Here is a 26,891-nt window from a genome sequence, read left to right on the forward strand (position 1 = left end):
GAAACATTTAAAATATATATTACATAAAGGTCATTCACAATAAACCTAAAGCATAAAAACAAACCAAGCTTCTATTAGTAATGAGCACGGTTATCTTGAATGGTAAATACTAATAATATTAAAGGGGCCCTTTTATGCTAATTTTCATGTTCATATTTGTATTTTGTGTCTCTCCTGGGACATGTCTCCATGCTTTAATGTTCAAAAAGCTCTTTATTTTTCTCATCCTGCCTGTGCTGCAGCACCTCGTTTCACCCTCTGTCTGAAACCCGAGCCCAGTCTGCTCTGATTGGTTAGCTGGCAGGCTCTGATGTGATTCTTTAATTGTTGAGAGATGTCCCCCCAAAACAAAATCTGAACTGTTAACATATTTTCTTAATATGAGTTATCATATCATCATATTATCATATCATATTATCATTGCATTTTTTTCCCGGAAAGATTGTAAAATATACAAATCAGGAAGTGATTAGTAAGATTTGCAAGTGTTCTTCTGATCTGACAGACTTACAGTTTTTCAGAAATTGCAGCTGCTCACAAATATTGCTCTTGAGCTGAATTTGCATTCATTATTCTGAATATGTTTCAGTGTTGTGTAACTTCTGAGAGCTTTGAATCTCCCTTAATACAAGTGAAATCAGTAAAACCAACTCAACTGTCACATCTAGGTTAACGTTGTGGTTATTAACCATGTTATATCCATGGCAACAGTGGATGAAGTAAGCCTCACTTAATACTAATACCTATAAAAAGTTTGTCCAGAATGATTTTTGCTTTCCACCTGCCAGCAGTGGTGACCTAACCTCATACTGTAGGATCCAACTGCTCTGTCCTGTGCCATTTGTCTATCACACACCCTTTAACATACATTAACACACCCACATTTATGGCCAGGTGTTAAATAGTTACTCTTGCAGCTCTCATTAGGGGACTTAGGTAAGTGTGAGCTTAAGCTTTGCTCATGCTAGAGTCAGCTATACTGCTGTCCAGGCAAATCTGAAAATACACACACACAAAACATTGTTTCCGGTCAAAAAATGGGAGAAATTCCGGTCAAATATAATATTATATTTATGGTTAAACAGTTGATAGGATGGCTTTACAGAGAATGACATTATCAAGCCATGTAGATGTACTGTATGTGTTATTGAGAAAAAGAGTATTTCAAATTTTTTAAAGTCCTGTCAATCACTGAAAAATGCCTAATAGCCTATTTTTAATTCGCAATTGTGCTTATGAGAAATTATTTTCACCAGACATTATGACCAGAGAGATTTAAGTTTAACAGATTGACCAGCTGACTGAAACACACACACATTTACAGCTGGAAAGGATGCATCCACTGTTCACTTATAACACTTGCCATGCTTGTGGTGCTACTAAGTAAAAACCATGCAAATTTAAGTGGAAACACAAAATCCATCTCCCATGCCATTTCCAACTGTCACAAAAATGACCGTTACAAATATTTTTCCGGTTTTCTCGGAAGAAAGAAAAATAACACAGCTTTTCTTTTCCACTTTCTTCGGTTGTTCTATCGCCCGCCATTTCCGCTTCCTGGGATAGTAATTGCGGAGGACATTAATATTCTTTGATAACAAGAGTAAGCTACTAAAAGCTAATGGGTAAAACAAAACTGCTATCCTCTTTCCTGTTTTAATTTCAGAATAGTTGACTTCCTGTCTGCTTTAAATGGAGCCCTGATCCAAATCGAGATCGTACCTGGTTGCAGACAGAATGCACAGTAGATACAGGGCTTGTTGGGAACCAATCAAAATGCCCCAAAAGTTATTTTTCTATATCAATAACATTTTGCAGTAATCTTAGAAAATAGCAAGCAACGAGTAACAAGCTAAAAAACTGCCTAACAATAAAATGGAACACTGAATTCCCTAGTTCCAAAGTTAATCACACAGTTCATATTATAAGATACAAATTGCTGGCTATAGCAAAAAATACCATCTGGTTCTCCTCTCATGCTCACAGGGTATCTGTCCCTCATTTTCTCCGCTGTGAACAACATCCCAAATCTGTGCAAGCTGCATGGCATGTAGTACGGGCTGCCTGCACTTTGTTCGGATCAGACAACAACATTTCACAGTTGCCTAGTTCCAGTAATAAAAACAATGTAACCATGACAGCAGAGGAAATTACTCCAGTGAGCCAGCAACATTGTTATGAACAGAGAAGTGTTGAGCCGGACAGATACATAAGTATGACAAAGAGTGTACCAGTCAATTAAACAGTCTGTCCACGGTGATTCACTTATCACATGCTTGTCTTTAATAAAGTGGGTCAGTGGCGACATCCTTTTGTAGGTCGACCCGGAAATTATCATCATAAGGGCTACCCGGAAAAAGAAGCCAATAGGATTTGGCTTCTTAATGCTATGAATGAAATACATGATGGTCACATGACTTCATGTCACCAACACACGCTAAAGGGTGAGGCGTGAAGGCGCTTAGTTTTTTCATTCAATCACTTGTAAGCAACCACCTTTTGATGACGCATAGAAGTCATTTACCTGTGGGGTGTTAACTGATGCATTTCATTTTGTAGAACGAAAATTAAAAATCTCTTTTTAATAAATCAATCAAAATACTTTGGTGTTTTTACTTTTGTTTCGTGACCGATGTGCCGTGATAGAATGCAATAAATAAGTAGATAGCAATCACAATACAATAAAAGTCTTTGTAGCCACAGGGACACAGCTTCTTGGTCACTGAGTATTAGGCACAGGAGCAAGGCAGCACGTCTTCTCAGGCTTATTTTGAAGACATGATGAAACTCTCGAAGCATCCTTGTGGGCCGAAAGAGTCCGGAGGACAGTTAGAAAAGTAGTTGATTTTGATATAACGTCTTACTCCTTTCAAAAAACCATTTACTTTTAGACAAACTAACCAGAGGTGCTATAACGCTAATTTATTCCCTGAGTTTTAGGACTCATTCCTGCAACTCAATAATCAAAGTCATTTAAAAAACAGCCATAACCACACAGACAGACATATTTCTCTCAATGACAGTCTTTACATGCTGTTGGTATTTGTTTTGTTTCTCTCTAGATTGATGCCTTCCAGCACATGCAGCACTTCGTGCAAGGGATGCAGCAGCAAGCCCAGCATGCCATCGCAGCCGAGGACCAACAGCACAAGCAGGAGCTCCACAAACTCATGGCCAGGTCTGAAAGTAACACGCACAGTAACAGCAGCAGCTCACCACCTAATGAGCTTTCTCACAGGAACAACTGTTTCACATGTCACAGTAGGAAAAAGCACAGGTGTAAATGTTAAATTATTAATGGCTGAATTCCATTTTGCTGCTTCCGTTTAAGGGTTAAGGCTGTTGTTGTGTAGGATTGGTCACTGGGTCACCTAAATATAATAGTGTTATTAGTCACACTTGTGCTTTTTTACTATGACAAGGCAACTGAAAAAGGCCAACGATGGATATGAAGTGCCTGCTGTCTCTAAATGTTATAGTATAGGTATAGCCCAAAATGCAGATACAGTTCCAGAGATTTTTAACTGCCATTTCATTAAAATGAAACATAGGAGTTCATTTTAAATTCTAACACACATGATTAGCTGTGATCTCGTGGCTTTATAGATGTCAGACTTCAATCAAAGGGTCACTCTTAATGATTCAAGCACTGTATTAATTAGATTGATATACTTAAACATAACAATTTCTTGATACCTTATCGAGACCACCCAGAGATAAATCGGTACAACCTGCAAAACCATGTGGTCAAGTACTTTTAACATAACACATTGAAATCTATGTAACCGTAAAGTCAAATTAATTGTATATCATTCATAGAGGCCTAATTCTGAAGCAGCAGGCTTGAGTTGACTAAGTGTTTGTAGAAAATAATGGAGAAACTCTCTTTTAAAATACTGATTTTTGAGATAGTGGTCAGGATAGAAGTCCCTTGTTAATGTTAAAAGTCAAATCATTATATAACAATATAATATAGCAAGGCATTTAAGTTGCTATTACAGGAGAAGGGGAGCAAAACTAAAAGTTTCCCCTTATGTTTAGTCTTAGGGAACTTTATTGTCAACATCCATAGGTGTAGTAAAAACAAAACAAGGTTTAAAAAAATACTTGGATAGAAACCACAAAACCTGAGGGAAAGTTAAATTCATCGAGGTAATGCTTGTTGCTCATTATGTATTAAGATGTGGTTCAGAAGTATAAAACCTCAGATGTACCACCCACTCCAGCTCAATGGAGAACACACAAAGCAAAATGCTGAAGGAAGGAAAAAGTAACCTCATGCATTTTGTGCCTTCTTGTTATAAACACTCTCTGGGTCGTGTACAGTGTGTTCCACTTCTTTACAATTAGTTTTACCCAATCTGGCATAGCACCTTTTCACCAGTCTATTGGCATCGTGTGGTCTTCTCAAAGCTAGCCAGATCCTCTGAATTTCTCACCACAAATATTTCAATAAAGTGATGCCTTTCGGCAGTTTGTTCCACCCAGCCATTTATCAAAAAGCAGTGGCGGCACAAAGCCTAAAAGTATCACAGACCAGGTGTGTGTCCTCCACAGTGCCCTCTCCCATTGGGTGTGCTCTTCACCCCTGTCCCAGCCGTGGCACCTTTCCAATATCATCACATTGCCTCACTGACAAAATTTCAATGCACATAATAAAATTACACAAAATATTTAAATGCCTTATTCTGAAAATATTCCTACTAAGCTATTCACAATACCAATTAATATCTCACTAAGATTCCTGTGTACAGGCAGCTCTGCATGCTCTTATTAACATTAAATGCTTCCATGATATATACCATGACATATGTTAACTCAATGTCCCTCCTCCAACTTCAGTCCCGTTGCTCCAGGTATATACCATTGGCATGATCGTATCTAATTGTCAATATTGGAAGTGGAATATTTATTTAATATTAATGTGAATGTGTATCTAAACTTAGTTATTCAACGAGAAGATCCAGTTTGCATTCTGTTTCAAGCTGTTGTCAACACAAGCCTATGTTTTCAAAGAATGGGACATTCCAATAGCAATCACATGTTTTCAGATGTTGGTTTAAAGGATGAGACAATGGAAAATGTTGTATTTCCAAAGAATGTTGGGAATGACTTGAAAGAAGTTTGTTTGCATGCTGTCGTGAGCTCATGCAAATATAAGAATATATTAAGCACTGTCTCATTTAGGGTTTAAAGGTTAGCCTATTGTCAGTACAGTAAAGAGAACAATATGTTTTTGTTTGTCTGCACTGCGTTGTGTACCATTTTGGTCAAAAGTCTCAAAGGAATACAGAGTTGCTCCATTTGAGCAAACAGGTATAATCCTATGTACAGTAAATCACACACTAGCCCCATCTGGACATGTTCACAAACACACAGCCATCATGTGCAAACCTCCCATCTCATAAATCATACATGACAACACAAAAGTGTGACAACAGGCAGAAGGGAATTTTTCCTTTTTTTTTTGCACTTTTTGCCTTTTCCAGACTGAGGAATGCATGTTGGGGAAAACACCTGTATAAAGTCAGTCAGGACGGGTCCTCTCCAGACGTGCTGACACACTTTCGTGAATACAGGTCAGCTGCGTGGTATGGAGCACACCTGGACTGCTCAGTCAGACACTGGCATTCGCACAATCACAGGGACGCCTCCTCTTTACTTTCACTGCTATTTGAAATCAATAAACCTGGCGTCTCCTTTCCCAAATAAACATCCAGCGTCCCCAATCACCCCAGCCTCCCCTTGCTTCTTTCCCAAAAGATCAACCTGTTAAAAGTTTACTGAAAAACTTTGGCATGGCTGAACCCAAACTGTACGCTCGCATGGAAAAGCACTCAGAAGACGTAATCCCGAAAGAGACAGCCGGCGGATGGGTCGATAATGCAGCGCTTGCCAGTTTCTCGGTTGAGAGTAGTTGTATGTGAATTATATGTCTTGGCCGTGCCAAACACAACAAATTTGACTTCAAGGATTTGTGTTTGTGAGGCTGATGGATGGGGCTAAGTCCTCCTCAGGGATGCCACAGGGCTCACTGTCGGGTTAAATGGAAAAGTGGATTGGATAATTGAAAATATCCGGATGTGATCCCAGAACCTTTCAGCGGATAAATGCACTACTGCTTCCAAGGAGCGATATTTTTGCCTGCATGGTATCCAAGTATCACATCAATATCTCGCTTCTTTTTTAATGTGCTGCCCTAGGGATGTATTGGATGTCATTGCCAACTCTCTATTAGCAATGACAACATAAGCACAGTACTAAACTCATGGTGATGATTTGTGCCTTTATTTCCTCATCCCTAATGCTGTCATGCTGTCATTGAATAAGTTTGTACTGCAGAGCTTCGATTAACAACATTGCCCTCCGACCTCACTAACTTTTACTGTCTAAAAATAGTTATATTGGCTTTTTATTAGTTGGCGCGGGAGACGGCTGTTTTTCATTTTGTGTGTCCGTCCCTATCTAGGTCTGTCTTTCCATCTGTCACATTTTTGAACACCTTGAGGTGTGTTTGTTTTTATGAAATTTGGCAATGTCCATTATGCCTGATGGATGTACTGATAATTAGATTTTGGTGGTCAAAGGTCAAGGTCCCCTGACAAAACACATTTTGGCTACAACTCCAGAATTGGTGTGCTTACTGAAACAAATTCACGCAATTGTCTAAAAGGATAATATAAATAAAGTAATGACATTCTGTACAGACACGGATCTAAAGTGCAACTTGACTGGTTGGCGGAGACATAGAGCTGTAGGCGGGGATTTTAGTTTTTCCGCTGAATGACAGAAAATGTCTATTCTTTATTATTTATACAAGTTCAAGGGCTTGTCCTTGGTTGGTTACCATTTGGCAGTTGGGTACCCAACATTGTAGGTCTATCGATGTTGGTGCAGAGTACGGAATTCCGAAAATATTCTGCTGTACTCTTAAATAAAGTTCAAATGTAATTTTATTTATTTTCTTTTCCTCTCTTTTCTTTATGTAGATGTTTCTTGAAACTCGGAGAGTGGCAGCTCAGTTTGCAGGGCATCAACGAGAGCACCATCCCCAAAGTGCTGCAGTATTACAGCCATTCCACCGAGCATGACCGCAACTGGTACAAGGTCAGTAATCCCCCTTTAACTCTAACCTTTCACTTTTGACTCTGTGGCCGCAGTAAAATTCCAGCTGTGTCGGCAGGAGGCCGCCCTGACACTGATGTGTCACCAGTAGAACTTTAGAAGCCATTTTATTGCCCCGAACATGTCATAACATCATATGTTTAGCTTCTGTCTGTGCGCGGCTCATTTATTTTGATTGTCAGATTGTGCCTCTTCTGATGCGTCAAAGTTACGAGCTGATGGAAAAGCTGACATTGCTGCCTATTTTCCTTGTTCATGCATGTGCTGCAGGCTACAAAAATGTCGCTAAACAAACATACCTCTCTCCATAGCCATTCTTTCCAACTCTTATGTTTGGATCAGGATAATTGCAGCCCCCCAGGACAAAACTGTCCCTTAATAAACTGGAAAATGACCTCATGAACAAACATAGGAGTCCTTTCCAGTAACCACTTCTTAGAAATACATCCTCAACTAGTTTGTACCAACTTTCCCGCAGGCCTGGCATGCCTGGGCGGTGATGAACTTTGAGGCGGTGCTGCACTACAAACACCAGAACCAAGGACGGGACGACAAGAAGAAGCTGCGACACGCGAGCGGCGCCAGTGCTAACAGCGAGGCCAGCAACAGCGACAGCGAGGTGGACAGCACCGACCACAGTCCTGTGCCCTCGCCCGGACAGAAAAAAGCCAGCGAGGTGAGAGTGACAGAACGTTAATCCCTATTCACACCTACATACACATACAAGAACCTGCATAGTACATTTTAGTTCAACCCTAACCCTCTGCAGTGCCCATTTTTGCTAAAGTTATTGATTTCGTAGGGTTGCTTGACTAAAATAAACCTTAGTCGATAAGATGATTTTCTCCATAAAGAGTCCTGCAAAAGCACCACATTATATTGTGTGTTTACCAGAAATGTGCTAGTACGTTTCTAGGAAATAAGTAATCCAACAGGAAAAAGCATTAAAAATGACTAATTGACTAAATAATTCTTGGTCAAGCATGACCAAAATGACTATAGGTCAAGAAAATGTAATAACAGAGGGCAGCTTTAGAATTGTTTTACTTAATTGATAGCGACTCTCAATGAGGTTAGAGTCAAAGAATTAAGCCCTCTGCACGACCATCCAAAGTTCAGTGTTCTTCTCTTACTTCAGCAGTCCCTGTCCAACCCATGCAGAGATCATAAGTTAGAAAGCACGTGTTAAATGTCCTGGAAACATTCATTATATTCAGTTTTGCTTGATTGCACATTTTGCAGGGCTTTTTTGACTAAAGAAAATCTGAGTTGAATAACCAACACTGTTTTGTTGACTCATCCTTTTGTGGCTTCAATCAACAGATCTCTAAAAGTGGGTTTTTTACAAACTATCATGCAAAGCACCACTTTAAAATGTGCATTTACCGCAGATGTGCCCATACATTTCTTGGAAATTAGTCTTTTGACGGGAAAAAAAAATCACTAATTGACAAAAAATTCTCAGTCAAATTAGGTCAAAACTACTATAGGTCAAGACAATGTAATGAGAGAGGGCAGCCCTATAATTGTTTAACTTAATTCTCTGTGTCACTCTGAATGAGGTGTCACAGAGGATTTAACCCTCTGCACCCCCCTCACGTTTAACACTTAGTGGTATTCTCTTCCTACAGCACTCCCAGTCAAACCTATGTAGAAATGATAAGTTAGAAAGCCTTAGTTTTGAAGGACCTTTTGGCTTAAGAAAATCTTAGTTAAATAACACTAGCACCGTTTTGTTGACTTTTCCTTAAAGGCTTTAATCAACAGATCTCTCTATAAGTGACTTTTCACAAATGCTCATGCATGAGCACCACTTTAAATCTTGTGTTTACTGGAGATGTGCTCATACGTTTCTTGGATGTAAGTCGTTTGGCATTAAAAAGCATGAAAACCCATTAAAAAATGACTAATTGACAAAATAAAGCTCATTCGACTATGACCAAAACGACTATAAGTCAAGAACATTTAATAAGAGAGGGCAGCTCTATAATTTCCTAACTTAATTAATAGTGACTCTCCAGACTTCGCTTTCCCAACGTTCAGTTGAAACCAAGAGTGTCAGGTAGCTTTTTTCCTTGCTTTAAGAAGTGTCTGTTGTGTGCTGTCCCTCCACAGGACCTATCGAAGACGCTGCTGCTCTACACTGTTCCCGCTGTTCAAGGTTTTTTCCGCTCCATTTCCCTGTCCAGAGGCAACAACCTGCAGGACACACTCAGGTGAGTTTAACGACTCTAACACACTCTGGGAAAAGGACTCCAAGCAAACAAATGGATCCCTTTTCCCAGTCAAGGACACTGAGGACCTCTAGTGGTTAAATGTGATTGTAATTTTTGGTTCTGTTCAGGGTTCTGACTCTGTGGTTTGACTACGGTCATTGGCCTGAAGTGAATGAAGGCCTGGTGGAGGGAATCAAGACCATTCAAATAGACACATGGCTACAGGTAACACACACACACACACACACACACACACACACACACACACACACACACACACACACACACACACACACACACACACACAAAGTACCAGAAGTAAAACTACTCATGATGTTGTATGGCCCATTTCAGAATCATATACTGTATATTAAATGATTTTATTTTTAATATGTGTTCATCACTTCAATGTTGCATTTGGTTGGATTTATTGTAATTACTTTATATATTGCTGGGTAGGTTAACCTATAATAGTATAATATTATTTATATCTAGACTTGTATTTTGCATGGCATTAAGTGCATCTAACCAAAATAAAACATTAGCATAATGTGGAAATATTCAATTAGAAAAACTAAAAAGTACATCTAATTCTAAGTACAGTACTAGGTGACTGAGTTTGTATTCCATGTTCTCTCCCTGTGCAGGTGATCCCTCAGCTTATAGCTCGAATCGACACTCCCCGAGCTTTGGTGGGCCGACTCATCCACCAGCTGCTGACAGACATCGGGCGCTACCATCCACAAGTAAGGGCGATCACACAATATTGCTAATGCCGTTTCATAACAGAATGAAGGACGCAGTTCCTATGGTAACTTCTCTGCTCTCCTCCAGGCTTTGATCTACCCGCTCACTGTGGCATCCAAGTCCACCACCACAGCCCGACACAATGCTGCTAACAAGATCCTGAAGAACATGTGTGAACACTGCAACACACTTGTGCAGCAGGCAATCATGGTACAGAGATTTAATCATTTTTATTCAGCGTTACTCATTGAAATCAGCTTCATACTAAACCTAGAAAAGGTTTTGTTTGAGAATAAAATGGGAATTGTTTCCCTCTTTTGTGCCAGTAGAGCGCAAGTAGTGTATGTTGCTTCTTTAAATGTGGATCTATTCACATAGAATATTTACTTACTTACTTTGCATTGCATTACTTTTAGCTGATGCTTTTAGACAAAGCAACTTCAGGTTGGATGGCATTAAGTGCATCTATCCATGAAGATACAAACTCGAAAATCCTACAAGTACATTATGGTTGAATGAGCCAAACTATTTAAAGTGAATTTTTTTAGCTAGCACAAACAAAAGTCGGAGCAGCGGACCTATTGTGATGCCTGAAGTTATCATTTGTCATGTATAACACAATGAATCCCATTTTTGAAGGCCTAAACCTGCTCCACAACAGTTTTTCTTTGCAAACTTGTCCAGACAAAGATTTGTATTGGTCTCGTTTCTTACTATTTAAAAAAAAATCTTATTAGCTTGAGTCAAATTGGTTTTCAGTCTACAACAGAAGATGTGTTGGCTTTTTGCATTCCGGATATCAATGGGGAGCTCTCTCCACAATTTTAGAGCCGGGATAGCAACCATTGTTGTTTTTTTACCTTTCACAACATTATTAGCAACTATCAAACTGAAATTCCTACTTCTTGTCTCCTTCATCTTTTGTCACAGATTCAGATTCTTGTTTTTGGACCCATAAAAGCAGCACTATTGTACTTTAAAAAATCTCTATGAAAAGAAATGAATTTCTTTCGCTGTTGCCAGTTATTTGTGCTCTTTTGGTTAAACTGTAGAGGGTCCAACCTTGTCTTTTTTACTATATGCTGTAAATAGACATGTCATTTTACTCTTTGTAGAAAACCTATAGTACTTCAAAGAGGACAATATTTTCCATGATGCCTGATCTGATACCTGTGAGTTTTGAGGGGCGGTAATTGCGAACCTGTTCTTCTTCCTCCAGGTGAGTGAGGAGCTTATCAGAGTGGCCATCCTGTGGCACGAGATGTGGCACGAGGGCCTTGAAGAGGCGTCGCGCCTTTATTTTGGCGAGCGCAACGTCAAGGGCATGTTTGCCGTGCTGGAGCCTCTGCATGCCATGATGGAGCGGGGACCGCAGACCCTCAAGGAGACGTCTTTTAATCAGGTGCGTGCCAGCTCAGATTGGGTTTAAATAAAGAATAGAGAAAACTGTTTAGCATTGTTTTTGCTATGCTACAAACTAAACCCTTTGCGTGTCCATCGAAGATTAAAAGTTGCATGACCCATGAATTAACCACTTTTTAGTTTGTTGTGGAAACTCAACACTAATGCACTAAAGGAACATTAACATTTGCTTCCATTTCATATTAGTCCTCTATATCCCACTGTAAATAAAAACAATGACTAAATGTTTCTGTTTTCTATTCCATCACAAAAATGAACTGTGTTTAGTCACCACTAATGAAGTGTGAGGACTATTTACGTCATAGCGTTGACCACGGCTCTGTGCGCAAGCAGCATCTGATGTTTTCCATTCAGACTGCCTTTGCACATGTACGCTATTAAATTCAAAATATTTACAAAAATCCTAGATTAATCAAGTTGGATCAGTGATTTTTAATGCCTTGACATTCAGTTTTATAGTCTAGGTTTGGCAAAGCTTTCTCATTTAATTGCGTGAGTCATTGTACCGAGACAGAGAGTGTTTGTCTCCCTCCGTTCTGCAGGCTTACGGCAGGGACCTGATGGAGGCTCAGGACTGGTGCAGGAAGTACATGCGCTCTGGAAACGTCAAAGATCTGACCCAGGCCTGGGACCTCTACTACCACGTGTTCAGACGCATCTCCAAGCAGCTGCCACAGGTGAGGCGAACTTTGCACTCAGATCGTGTTACTGTACTGTTGCTTATTTATGCAATTCAAGACTTATCAGGATTACTGTCTGTACATTGATAATGTACATGGATGCAGAAGGGGAAAAAGTAGACATAATATGGCCTTTTATTTTGAACTCCAATGCACCAATCTGTCTTCATTCAAATCACAGATCAAAACTCCAAACACAAACCTTTTCAGAGCTGCTTCTAATATGTTCATAGTATCAATTGTTTTATATTTTTACGTTTTTGTAATGAATTTTAACCTGAAAAAAGCGCTCTGTTAATGTAAAGTACCATTATTATTACTATTACTATTAAAATACTCTATTGCAAGTAAAGTACATTAACAGAGCACTTTTTTCAGGTTAAAATTCATTACAAAAACGTAAAAATATAAAACAATTGATACTATGAACATGTATTATTACTATTACTATTAAAATACTCTATTACAAGTAAAGGTTCAATGTAATAAGCACCAAAATGTACTCAAAGAACATGAAATATTATTACCTGAATGTTCTTAGAGTGCAGGAAATGTATAAAAAACCACTCATTCTGCAGATTTCAGAATATAAATAGTACAGAGTTGTATAAAACAAATAGAATCAGCTAAATGTTCTTAATGTATCAAAAGTAGAAGTACTTTTTATACAAAATTGCTGTTTTCACAGTTTTATATTAATCTGATTATTATATAATCAGGTTTTATGGGTTTTTTTCATCAATGGTTTTAGTTTGTCATGTGGCGTATACTTTAGCACAGCACTGCATCATGTCATACAAGTATATCATGTGTTCTATATATAATAAGTAACTAGTTACTGTGTGCATACATTGTTAAATAAATGTATGGGGGTAATAGTAAAATGTATGCCTCTGAAATGTAGTGAATCAAATTATATAAGAGCATAAAATGGAAACACTCAGGTAAAGTAGAATAAGGTCAAAATAATACTTAAATACGATACTTGAGTAAATATATTTAGTAACGTTGCTCCACTGCTGGGAAGATTCAAGCTGACATGCCACAATTTCTGCATTCCCGTATGTCCATTCCAATCTCTTATCAGACGTGATGAGGTTCTTTTACCTTTGATCTCATGACAGGTAACTCTTTGCTGACTTTCTCTTAATCATGTAACATGATGTTATACTGGAAGATTATGAAAGAGAAACAAGGGGCTTCTTTCTTCCATGTCCGGGTAAATCATTAAACAAGATTCCAGTGGTAGTGTTGAAAGATGGAAGAAAGTGACGAGACAGAAGTATGATGAGAGTGGAAGAGGGATGGCAGAACATCATGAGATAACATCGCCATATTTATATCATACACCCTGTAGGCAGGAGCAAACAGCTGCTCTTGATAATTAAATATAGACACTTAAATAAATCGGGTAAAGATTTCAACTCATACCACCATGAAACGTTGCCAGTTTGTTATTTACATTTCCTCTATGTTGCAAGTTCACACACATTATATGCACATGATGCATTATCTTATCAAATATAGACTTATTTGCAAACTTTCCTGGAATGAAAATCTTAACTTTGGATAAAGCCACACTCAATTATTGTTTCATTTTGGATCACTTTTTAAGTCTGAAACTCTCAACAGCCCTCCAAAAATTGTATAAATAAAATGTCATATAAATCAGGCTATGAATATATGACAAATCCCTCTTTTAAAAACCTTGGTAAGTAGATAGATAGCAATAAAACCGCTACTGAAGAGGAGATTTCTGCCTCGAGTAGGGACATTATCTAATTTTTACCTTTAGTGAATTAAGGCGAAAACTGTTACGCAAATACTAAAACGTGACCAAAATAAACAATTTAATGTTTATTTTGGATGTTTTCTTTGAAGTAGTATAGAAAAAAGTCATGTTATTGAACCAAAGTATCACTGAAAACTCTCAAATTGACGAGTGCATGAGTGGATGGCTATACACCCTCGGTCTAGTTGCTACAGTGAGATTCAACTGATAGATGTCATCCCTGGCAGCAATGATTGCGTCGTTGAAGGAAGACATTTCTAGATCTCTCCCATCTCAAATGGAGACGGCAATGCTATTTGACATCGTGGCAACATTGGCACAGTCTCGCTGAAGGGGATGCCCCCTGCTGTGCCATTATAGTAGGCATGAAATACACAGCAGCGTAATAACAACATGCTGAGAGCTTTTTCGTATTCACCCTCTGGGCATCACCATAGAAATAAACTCTCTGCAGGAGGCATAAAAACACAGAACAAGTGCGGCATGATGCTGTGATGAAGTAACCATACATTCAGGATTGAACTGTAAAAGCATTTAAATAGATTTGATGCCAGATAAATCACTCATGGTTGAATCCACACAGGCAGAGAATTTGAAGTGTTCCTGAGTGATTTATTAGAGGTTGTGTATACACACATTTTTGCTGTAACTTAAAAAGGATCCAATGTTTTCCTAGTGGAAACCTTGAGTTTGACCTTAACTTCCTCCCGTAATTCCAGCGCATATTTGACCATTAATTGCATGTCAGTGAAAATGCAAAGAAAGCAGAGAAATTGGCTAAAGCTACATGTATTGCAGTAGTCCACCCACAGTAAGCAGTAAGCAACCGCACACCTAATCCATGACGAATGGCAACTGCACTCGTTTACTTAAGGTGTGCTAGAACCGGTTAGACATTTCGCTCAATCATGCGCTAGTTTCATGAAGTTGCACAGGAGTGGGAGATAAGGGACAAGCTAACCACTGTAGGAACAGATAGTGCTCCCATTATGACAGCTGCAGCAGAATGCTACCATACGAGCATGTGTCGTGCACAGTATACAGAGGCCAATCACAGCGGCTCTCTGTTAAAGCGCCTTAGTCGATGCTTTAGCGTAGTATAAGGAAATAGTCAAACTTCGTGCCAGATGTTGAGAAATCCTATTCTAAAAAATAAAAGAGCATGATTCATCACAGATTATTATTGCTACATTTCGAATCGATTGAGACTACAAATGCTCGGAAAAACTAATCGTCTCTTCTTCCTCCTCTTCTTCTGCATCCCCACCTCATCACATTTCCACGCAGCTGACCTCCCTGGAGCTACAATATGTGTCTCCGAAGCTGCTGATGTGCCGGGACCTGGAGCTTGCTGTACCGGGAACTTATGACCCCAACCAGCCCATCATCCGCATCCAGTCCATTGCCGCCTCCCTGCAGGTCATCACCTCCAAGCAGCGCCCACGCAAACTCACCATCATGGGTAAGATAGGGAGGAAATTGCACCGGCCTCGTGGCTCTGAACCGATTATATTAGGAAAATAGATTAAACACTATCTGTTGTCAGAGTCGTATGCTTTCAGCAGGCGTGGGCCATTAGGAGGAAATTCAATACTAATAGAATCTTTACCCAAATGGCTCCAGGGCCACTATTTATTCTGAATTCATCCGGCAAGGCAAAGTTCTGTGTGTGGATAATACAACAGATTAAAAACAAACTGAACAAGATTAAAGTGTTTACTTAAAGGGGACATATTATGCTCCTATTTGGGGGTCATACTTGTATGTTGGGTTTCTACCTTACATGTTTACAAGGTTTATTGTTCCAAAATCACATTTTCTCATATTACCATATATACCTGTTTTGATCCTTAATATTAGTATTCAACACATATTAATATTAGTGTATTACCTAATATACCCAATCAAGTATTTGAACCATCCTAATACTAGTATGTGTATTCAACCTAGACTATGCACTCCTTTGATAAAAGCACAATCTGCTCTTTGCAAAGGTACTTCTCAAACTGGGAAGTATATTCTTATGAGCCTGCATGTGGTAGAGGAAGCAAATCCTAAATGTAATGGCTTCTTGAAGCCCATGTTTTCTGCCCCAGACAGAAAAACTGAGTAGGTTGTCCTATTTCACACTGTGTTGGTTAGTAGACACTCCAGATATGCAAAGGTACATGCATAACCACTGAAAAAAGTGAGTTTTAAAAAGATATTTCCCTTTTTAATACCAAAGGAATCCCAAATATATCCTGAGAGAAATGTTGCAAGCAAGTCAGATCAATTTGTCAGGAATCCTCTCAACACCATCCATTGGCATTACTTTGAATACAGAAATAAATAAATGTGACATGTCCCCCCCCCCCCCCCCCCCCCCCTCTGCTTTGTAATATTAAATATGGCACTAAAGTGCTTCTGAAATGGCACTGCACTATAAAGTCACCTTGTCTGGAAGCCAAATCCTCGGATTATCAATCAAAAAAAGGTTCTCCAGCGCACGGTGTGGTACCTTGCTCTGATGTATCCCATCACCGCTATACAACATACTCTGTAAAAGATGATAGCCAATAAATCAGCTGACCTCTGGAGCAAGACTTGAGATTAAGAGCTGTCAGACACCACAGACCGCTTAGATTTACTGTCAGCGCTCTGTCCCTCCAGTGACACACAATGCATTGCTCACTGGGACTGTCATTAGGAGCAGACTGAGGATAGGGCAGGGACTCTGTCCAACTCCTTCCACTGGAAGTATCACTTAACTCCATTAAAGGGAGTATGATAAGTTCAGTGTTGGTAAAGGCATTGTAATGCAGCCTGTTGAGAAAAGGGAGGACAGCTGAAGATAGTAGAACTTTAATTAAGATTAGTTAAGTACATTTCCTCACTGTCATTCCGCCTTAAAAGACTGCGTTGAAGTCATCGTTATCCAGGTCATAGATACATCTCTTTATGTTTTATATTCTTGTATTAGTATTCAACCCATCCTAATATTACTACACAACTCTTCCAAGTATTAGTATTTGACCCACCACTACATCACTATTCTACCTTTTACAAAAATACAACCCATCCAAATATCTGTTTCATTAGACAGCTTAGTTGAATACTCGATTCTGATTGGTCAATTCGGAACTAGTGACAGTTGAATAATACAGTAGTACAGACCACTGTTAAGCACTCTAGTGACCGTTGCTAAGGAGGATCAAGGGAGAGAAAGGAAAATATGTTAAAAAATGGAGTAAGAGTATTCAAGCCTGTCTTGATACTGATGTGACCCATCCTAATACGAGTTTTCAAACCAACCCTAATATTAGTATTCAACCCATTCTTATATTAGTATCCGACCTTATATTAGTATTCATTCCAGTACAATGTTCTAATCCAATTGATCAAAAAAATGCTTTCAGACAGCAGAACTTGATGTGAAGTTCACAAGGTACTTTCAGTGTGTACTTGCAAAGCCATCTGTGTGTTCTGCTGCACAAATCACATCTGGATTCTTTTTTTCTCTGGGTTATTTTACCACAACCTCTCATATCTGTCCTTTCGGAGAGCAATTCCAAACCGAGGGTGCCCATTAAGTGAGGGATTATTGGGATGGAGTTTACTGTAGGAGTGACGGGGTTCATATGAAATCATTTATTGCCGGCTCACACTCACTAGACATGGCTTCAGGCAGAGGTAATGGAGATCCAGCTGCGCAGCGCCCCGGACACAACAGCCAAATCCAACCATTTAGCATTTTTTATGTAACGCGTTAACCCTTTTAGGAGCAGTGCCTCAATGTTGTGTTTTGTGGCGCACTCTGCAGGCAGCAATGGCCACGAGTTCATGTTCCTGTTGAAGGGCCATGAGGACCTGAGGCAGGACGAGAGAGTCATGCAGCTGTTTGGTCTGGTCAACACACTGCTGGCTAATGACCCCGCGTCCTTGCGCAAGAACCTCAGGTAAACACACAGTCCTTCATAAAAGAGGAGCACACAGTCACTTAGTTCCTCTAGTGTGGTCAAAAAAACAACTGTTTTCACAGCTTTTTTTCTTGAATTTGATCTCAATTCATTTTAACTTAACTTACATTATACTGCATTGGAACTGATTTACCACGCTGTGTCGACTTTCCTTGCATGGCAATCATAAAGTATTATCTAATAAAGTATTGTTTTTAAATACAAAAAAATGGATAAATAAAAAATGTAATCTAAATTTAAAAAATGTTTAAACACTATTTTAAACCTTTTTATATCATGAAAACGCAAACGATTGAATTTGCATATTTTTAGATGCACCTTTTAGATGTGTGACAGTCTTAGGGGAAGTGCAGTACCTCAAGAAAAACATTGTCTAATTATTTTTAATGTTCATTCGTTCTGCTATTTGCCAACGGAGAAAGTTATGTTATAGCGTTGTCACAATTATCAAATGTATCTAGTATTACTAAAATGTTATGCCATCCAACTTGTGTTAAGTTTTCACTATGGTATGGAATATCAATCTTTTACAATAAGTATTGTATTAAGTTAAAGACATTTTTCTCACAACTCTTGGGCACTCACACACTTGCGGTCATGAAGTCAAACACTGATTGAAACCTTAAAAATAAACTGTGCCCTTGTTTGTGTCTGACTCGTCTGTGTGCTGTTTCCTCAGCATCCAGCGCTACGCGGTGATCCCCCTCTCCACTAACTCCGGCCTGATCGGCTGGGTGCCCCACTGTGACACCCTGCACGCCCTCATCAGAGACTACCGAGAGAAGAAAAAGATTCTGCTCAACATTGAACACCGCATCATGCTCAGGGTGAGTGCATCTGACATCATTACATTTCTGTAAGAACTGCAAGATTTGGAAAACACAACAAATTAATATTGAACTGCAACATGATTCACAATAATAAAGGGAATGGTCATTTGGCATCATTATTCCTATTAACATGGATAATATAATAAATGTATCATGTTGTGGTTTTCTTTATGGATCTGTACCAAACAATTACATTTAGTTAATTCTGTAGAACACGTTTGGGCGCAGGGATGACTCTGACAATGGTTCATGCTAAATTGTATCTTAACACATATTTAGCCTTTATTAATTCCTTCAACTTGAATATTGCACTAGTCCATAATGCAATTTTAATAATATATTGATTAACTGTGCAGCCCTACTGCCTTTTTTTAAAATTCAAATAACATTATAGAGCACATACTTCTGTTTCAGTTCGGTAAAGATGTTTTCAAAAATGCTATTATAATCAATGAATGGATTTGAATTTCAACATATTTTCATTAAAATGCGCTCATGTGTTTCTGATTTTGTGCCATTACTTGTTTTAACCATGAATGGTTTGTTAATGTGTTATTTTCCATTATAAGCATTCCTTCTTTATTGACTAATCAAAGCTGAGGAAGTGTCTGTTTTCAGTGATTACTCCGATGAATACTAATTGTTCCATAATGAAAGCACGTTCACATGTCCTTAATTGTCCTGAATGAACTCAATATCTCCGCCTCAGAAATGCCTAATTAGGCGAAGAATATAAATACGTACATAATATTCCCTTACTTAAACGTGACTAAAGGAGGTGAGAGTACCTCACATGACGCATTTGAGCAGGGTGGGCTGAGACCCTGACATAAGCTCCGGAAAAAACTCCCACGCTACTTTGATTGAAAACTGTTCACTGAGAAGGACACTTCAAAGCTACAGGAGGAAGGCAAGGCTGAAGTTCAAGTGTCATCAGTCTGAAATAGGATGGATGGCATCATGTCTTGTGATATGATTTTCCAGTCAACAAGATGAAGAACAATACTCCTTGTCTGACTGAAGAAGGAAAATCACTTAGCCGCTCTGTCAGTAGTCCTCTACTCGCATAATAAAACAACTATAACTAAAAAGAAAAAACAATCTTTTTTGCGGCTTTTTTCAAGGAAGTTTCATCCATGAATTCACTAAGTTGTGTGAGCAAATTAAAGGCGAATAAACCCTTTAATGGAAATTGCCCTTTGCACACTTTTTCTTCATTCTGCTGGCATGTCTTGAATAAGACTGATTTTATTTCCAATGTACTAATGGTGTTATTAATTATGTGCTGCATTCAGTTTAAGCCTTCTAAATGGCAATATATTAAGTTGACCATTCAATCAGCAGGGCCATTAATCAGCTTTAGATGAAACATGAGGGAGAGTGAGACAATGATAGATTTGAGTCTTTTGGACTGTCACTGTGTTTCTTTCTCCCCAAAAACTTTAGCGCTCATTAAATGTAAAGCATTACCCCGGTTATTTTTTAGCTCCGCCTCAAGTTTTTAGGGAACTCTGCTGTCCTGTAATAACCTTTAGGGCACACAGTCTATGAAGATGGAAAATTAAAAACTTTTAAAGCATTTATTTAAAACAAACAACTCTGCACTGTAATTGGACCTGCTGACCCCCTGCTTGAACTAACTCATGAACTGATACAGATTGTATATTTCAGTATTAGCACAAACTTCTAGTTTTAATTGAATTAACCTTTAGTATGAAGGGTTCATCGCAGGTACAGTCTTTTCTAATATTGTCAAGGTTGCCTTATGCAAGACATTTAATGTGCAAAACAATTTCAGTTTAATAGTAGTGTGTTTTAATTTGAAGAAATTATTATAATCCAGGTACTTGTGAAAGAAATTCACATATCAGGTATACATGATTCAACTTTTCATACAATATATATATATATATATTTGGTTTTTACTCAGGAAAAAGGCACATTGTTTTATTTTTTTGTTAACCTTTATTTTAATAATAGTAATTATAACAGCAAAATCACATCATAGTATCTGTATTATGAATCCAATTGAAGGCGAAATTCAGCAGAAACACCGTAGCAACCACAATAAGGGCATACAATCAACGTGTAAAACATTTAAATCATCTGTTGCGTCTTTCCTAAAGACAGTGATGATATTTCAAACACAATTAATTTTCAAGGTTGCGTTTACCCAGGTGTTAGATAAGAACCATTAACCTTTTATTAATTCATATTAATGCACCATCCAGAATCAGTGACTTGTAACTTCCGTTTGAAGACTCTTAAATTTGAGGTTTTTTCACATTGAAGGACTTTTTTGGAAACTGTCTTTGTATATTTCAGATGGCCCCAGACTACGACCACCTGACGCTGATGGAGAAGGTAGAGGTGTTCGAGCACGCCGTCAACAACACGGCGGGCGACGACCTGGCCAAGCTGCTGTGGCTGAAGAGCCCGAGCTCCGAGGTGAGACGCTGCTTCTCTACTCCAGCACAGCGCAGAATGATTGAGGGTGCTTGATCTTTTCAGCATCCATCCTCACATTTCACTACTCCTGCGATAAAATGTCAAGAGTGTTCAGTTGTCGAAAGATAACATGAAGATGTATACATTTACGTTGTCCTGGGAGGCTCGACTGGCATGGATTTTAGAAAGGTTTTCACTTGACGAAGAGGGAACATCTTAAAGGGACCGTATTATCCTTTCAAGGTTTTCCCCTTCCTGTAGTGTGTTATGTAGGTGATTGGCTGAAATCCCAAAGTTCCCTCCACACATTCACCTTCATTTCTCCAAGAATTCAAGGTTACACATGTAGAGAAAGGGATAAACACTGACCATGTTGTCCGTTATGTTCCTTTAAAGAAAACGGTTGTTTTCCTTTTAGTTTTCTGGGCTCTGTCCTACTTTAAAACCTATATCCATACCTTCAAACTGAATCAATTTTTAGAAACATTAGAATCTTGTGTTATATAATAATATTTATTAAACTGAGATTTCTGTGCCATTTTCTTAACTTTCTGCTCTCATGGTGACCACCAATACAGCGCTCATAATACCTCCGTCCTCTCTCCTCCAGGTGTGGTTCGACAGAAGGACCAACTACACCCGATCACTGGCTGTGATGTCCATGGTCGGCTACATCCTGGGACTGGGTGACAGGTGGGTTTCTCTCCTATAATGTTGACTTCTTTTGTTTATATAGTATTTCCCTCTTTTTATTTTATTTACTCTTTTATTGGCCATTTTTTATTAAATCAATTTTTTTAAATCTTTTTTTATTTCATTCTCAAATGGCACAGCCGTCTTGAAACCCATTTACCCCAGGATAAATAACATGTCTGATTCTAGAGTTATTAAAAAGAAGATGATCTTTCTATTCTCCAGGCATCCTTCCAATTTGATGTTGGACCGGTTAAGCGGCAAGATCCTCCACATTGACTTTGGAGACTGTTTTGAGGTGAAAGGAGATTTTCTATCTACACCACAGATCATTTTATTTATTCATCAAAGACTAACCCATTCCAACTTTCAACAGGTCGCCATGACCAGAGAGAAATTCCCTGAGAAGATTCCCTTCAGACTAACGAGGATGCTGACCAACGCCATGGAGGTATTTCAAAATCTGTCACAGAAAACTCTTCTTAATGAGTTCCTTTTTTTTAGTGTTAAGAGTTCAAATCCCCTCTTATTAAAAGCTACAAATCCTCCTCTACTGGACTTAAACTGAATCCTATCTGAACCTCTTCGTGTGTTTCTTCTGAATTTAGTCAAAAAATAATGAATCTTTGCCGAGTGTGAAGCGTTTTATCAGAAGTCAAAGACTCACTGTGCCTTGTATTTAATGAGAAAGGAAGAAAAATAATTTCAAATGAAAGCATTGAGAAGAGGTTTGGGTTCCATCATCTCTTGAACTACTTGGAAAAGTTTTTAAAGTTAGAAAAATGCAAATAAACCTTATTCAAGAACCACAATTGAGAAAAGGATTACATCTCCATTAAAGAAAAAAGACATTAAAATACATCACCTTCCACTTACCATTATTTTTTTTTTAATTAAAGACAAAACAATATATTACTTCCTCTAGAACATAAGCTCTCCATTGACCTACTAACACCGGACAGAGATGCGACCATCAGGTGTTGTTAAACGTTTGTCTCCATCAGTGACGTTGTTTGTGTGATTGTGCGGTAGGTGACAGGCTTGGACGGTAACTACAGGATCACCTGCCACACTGTGATGGAGGTGCTGAGGGAGCACCGGGACAGCGTCATGGCCGTGCTGGAGGCCTTTGTCTATGACCCGCTGCTCAACTGGAGGCTCATGGACAGTAAGAGACCTTTAGCGGAACAACAACCACCTCAAGGATCACATAACAGCAACAAACCGATAGAATAAAGAAGAATGAATACTGCAACGGCAGAGCAATAGCTCCGCTAATAATAGATAGAAACACATATTTATTTCAAGAGTTTGAAGAATTTAATGGATCAAATAAAGTTAACAAACTCTCAGAAGTAAAATGTAAATCCATTTGGCTTGTGTGCAAGAGAGAAATTGACCAAACGCTTAAGGACGTGGCGTACACGTCTAAAGGTCGTTGGTTAAACTCGAGTGAATGATAGACTCTGGCACTCCTTCAGCTTAAGCTGAAGCTGACAAGGTTGCCGTTAGCAAGACATTTTATTCTGAATTAGGATAATTCATCAGTTTTACTGTGAGTGAGGGTCAATGAGGTTTTCTTTACTTGAAGAAATAATAGGAGTCAGGGTGTTTTTCTTAAATTAAACCATTATAACTACAGGGCTAACAATTACAACAGAATGAGAATCACTTTTGCTGCGCTCCCTTTCTTTTTTATTAAAGCGAGCCCCCATTTGTGTATGACAGTTAAAAAATAAAAAAGCTATGTCAAACATGCAAGAAAAAGTGCCCACAGGAATTATAAATATAACAAAAAGTATAGATGGAAATAAACCTGGTAAAATGTGTTAAAAATGTATACATTTACAGCACAAATGGACTATTTATTGTTTCTGACTGACTTCCAGGGACTGCATTAGTCGGAAGCCCATTACTGTTTTCTTTCTACACTGAACATTAATGTACCCATTTCCTGAATTAACGTCCTCACAGTAGGACACAACTTAATGTTTAGTATGTCTTCTTGCAGCAGGAAACATAACTTAAGCTTGGATATATTTAAAAGAAATCTGGGAGGCAACACATTAGTGTTTTTCAGTGAATATCAGCTTGTAAAGGTAATAAAAAAGCTTCAAAAGTGTGCTTTTTTAAAGGTCATAACAATGCTGCTGCTTCCTGTGTGAAGGATGAAAAATAGAACATAGTTAATCTCATGTCAAGGGAACAAAAACACTCACACCTGTTTCACCCGCAGCAAACACCAAAGGCAACAAGCGTTCCCGCACCAGGACGGACTCGTACACCGCGGGGCAGTCAGTGGGTGAGTACAGTATGAACTGATATGTTGTCTATTCAAAATATGCGAGAACATATTTAAATTGTGACTGTGTGGTGTCCTCTGCAGAGGCTCTCGAGGGCATAGACCTGGGAGAGACAACACTCAAGAAACCAGGGACCACGGTGCCAGAATCTATCCACTCCTTCAGTGAGTTAGCAGCTCTCAGCCGGGGAGAATTTGTTGATCCTTTTTTCTGTCAAAAATAGCCCGCTCTCTCGCTGTCATATATGATTTGAGCACATGCTGTTGTAACGCAGCACTTAAGTCCACTTTGATTTGAGCTACGGAAAAGATCGACTTAGAGAGAGCACTAGCATTTGCTTTTCTTCTTTTTTGTTTGTGGTTGTTGATGCCAGCATGTCTGTTTCTATTTTTCAGTCGGAGATGGCTTGGTACAACCTGAGGCTCTCAACAAGAAAGCCATTCAAATTATCAACAGAGTGAGAGACAAACTCACAGGTGAGACGTGCTGTACTAATAACCTAGATATAGTAGTACCAAACCTGCTACTTATCGAGAGTTTTGACCTTTTGTATTGTACTTTAGTGCATATTTAGGTCCATATTTGTATTTTGTCCCTCAACTGTGACATGCTAACATGTTTTAATGTTCAAAAAGCTCTTTATTTTTATCATACTGCCTGTGCTGCAGCACCTCTCTTCAGCCTCTGTCTGAAACCAGAGTCCAGTCTCCTCTGATCGGTTAGCTGGCCGGCTCTGTTGTGACTGGTCAGCCGCTTAGCGCTGTCCCACCCCCATTGCCTATCACGTGCAATGTATTGGAGCCCTAGCCAATAGAAGCAGGAATGTTACAAAGTGATGTCATTATGTGACAAAAGTAGACAAATAAGTCCAAAGGAAACTTCAACTTCCCCTTCTTCAGTCACATTATTATACTGTAGGCTAAGCCACCATCATTTTCCGTAGAGGAAAGGTCTAAAAAAAACACCCATTTATCGTTGATTAAAGTCCTTGTAACCCAACAGATTTAATTATCCGGTAAAGTTTAAGTGTTTTGATGAGAGTTTGTTCCCCGCAGGTCGAGACTTCGCTCATGATGAGACGCTGGACGTGCCAACGCAGGTGGAGCTCCTAATCAAGCAGGCCACATCGCATGAAAACCTGTGCCAGTGCTACATCGGATGGTCAGTGCTGCTTTAGTATTCAGTGGTGGAAAGTAACTAACTGCGTAAAATACAGTATTTAAGGATAGTTGGAAGCAACCTGTACTTCACCATTTCATTTTGATTTTCATTTCAAATGCAAATATTGTCATTTTTACTTCAATATATTTATTGGACATTTTTAATCACTTTGCAGATCAAGATTCTTAATTCAAAATATACATTACAAACAAATGACTTGAGTATATATATAAATGTTTACATTTTGAGAATTTAAATTGTGCTTCTTTACCAGGTGCAACACTGTAATATAATAAATAAATGATGATATACACACGTTAATATATTAATATTTAATACAACAATACAAGATTCTTAAATTGACCATGATTAGTGCTTTTTTTTAATGTCTTTATTCAACATGGACTTTGCATAAAAATACATTAATCTAAAAAAGAAGATGCTTTAGTGAATGGCTCACTTTAATCCCTTAAAACAGTACATAGTCTCTTTTACAATAATATACAAACACAGCAGATTATTTCTGAACTCGTTTACTGAAGTCAAAGATATGCGTAGTTATTATTGTATTTTAAACATATGATGCGTTGGTAAATGTATCTCTGTGTTGTTGATATGATGTTTCTTCAGGATAGCCCGGCCTGCAGTCCCTGCACACATTGCTTTCATCTCTGGTGTACAGTACATGAGGCAGAATCAGACTTTTTTTTTCTTCCTGTCTGCAGGTGTCCATTTTGGTGAAGAACTGTCTCCGGCGGACAAGTTTAAACCTGACATTTTACTCTCACTGCTAAACAAAGAAGAAGCACTCAACTCAAATGGGTATCCACTTGAAAAAGCCACAGTGTGGAGCCTTTGAGAAATATGTTGTTTTTCTTGTAGAATAATCCCACTTTTGAATTTTAACGTTATAAGGAACAATCTTAAGAGCTCAGTTTTTCCCTGATAATCATAATTTAACTCAAATGACGCTCCTCGCTTTCTAATATCATAATAAAGCTTTATACGGTGGCCTCATTGTAATGAGTAATGACATTTCTTATTACACTCGCTGTATTAAAAACCCACCAGTCCATTGTGTCATTGTGTGTTAATGTGACACATTTTAATAACATGGTATGCCTGTAACTAACTTCTTTAAAGTTTACTCATGACAAGAAATAAGTCAAAATGTGATGATCACAATGTACTGTATGGGCATGTGTGTGCCATTAAACCCTGTACAGATACCACTGGGGCTGCACTGTCTTCATTTGAAAGCATTTGTGCGCCATTTATCAGTTAGCAATAGAAAGAAAAGCATCTTTTCAGTACAGGGTAAGTAGTTTACTTTCCTTTCTTTTTCTTCTTGTGCCCACAGAGGGCAGTCTGACTCCTATTAAGATCCTTCTCCATCTTTTCAGGAAATACTTTGAGAGAGAAGGTTTAGGGTAGTCAGCCCAGAGAGGAGGAGATGAAAGTAGATTCTCATCTAAAACAAGAACCAAAAAACTGAAATGTAAAACATTTGCTGGC

The 26,891-nt window shown here is 38.6% G+C and overlaps 1 protein-coding gene across 1 annotated transcript in view; it reads left to right on the forward strand.

Moving 5' to 3' along the window:
* Positions 1-26,608, forward strand: part of mtor (mechanistic target of rapamycin kinase) — a 105,176-nt gene extending 78,568 nt beyond the window's left edge. The window contains 22 exon segments of the mRNA XM_063888124.1: positions 3,063-3,178; positions 6,990-7,107; positions 7,604-7,801; positions 9,241-9,341; positions 9,470-9,566; positions 9,989-10,087; positions 10,176-10,298; positions 11,308-11,490; positions 12,053-12,187; positions 15,270-15,444; positions 17,785-17,920; positions 18,621-18,768; positions 21,097-21,219; positions 21,830-21,912; positions 22,138-22,210; positions 22,289-22,363; positions 22,945-23,080; positions 24,149-24,214; positions 24,299-24,379; positions 24,611-24,691; positions 25,271-25,376; positions 26,102-26,608. Coding sequence (XP_063744194.1) covers positions 3,063-3,178; positions 6,990-7,107; positions 7,604-7,801; positions 9,241-9,341; positions 9,470-9,566; positions 9,989-10,087; positions 10,176-10,298; positions 11,308-11,490; positions 12,053-12,187; positions 15,270-15,444; positions 17,785-17,920; positions 18,621-18,768; positions 21,097-21,219; positions 21,830-21,912; positions 22,138-22,210; positions 22,289-22,363; positions 22,945-23,080; positions 24,149-24,214; positions 24,299-24,379; positions 24,611-24,691; positions 25,271-25,376; positions 26,102-26,117 — 2,469 coding nt within the window. The 3' untranslated portion in view covers positions 26,118-26,608.
* The last annotated feature ends 283 nt before the right edge of the window (positions 26,609-26,891 follow it).

This window comes from Eleginops maclovinus, chromosome 1 (genome assembly GCF_036324505.1).
Source record: "Eleginops maclovinus isolate JMC-PN-2008 ecotype Puerto Natales chromosome 1, JC_Emac_rtc_rv5, whole genome shotgun sequence".
NCBI lineage: Eukaryota > Metazoa > Chordata > Actinopteri > Perciformes > Eleginopidae > Eleginops > Eleginops maclovinus.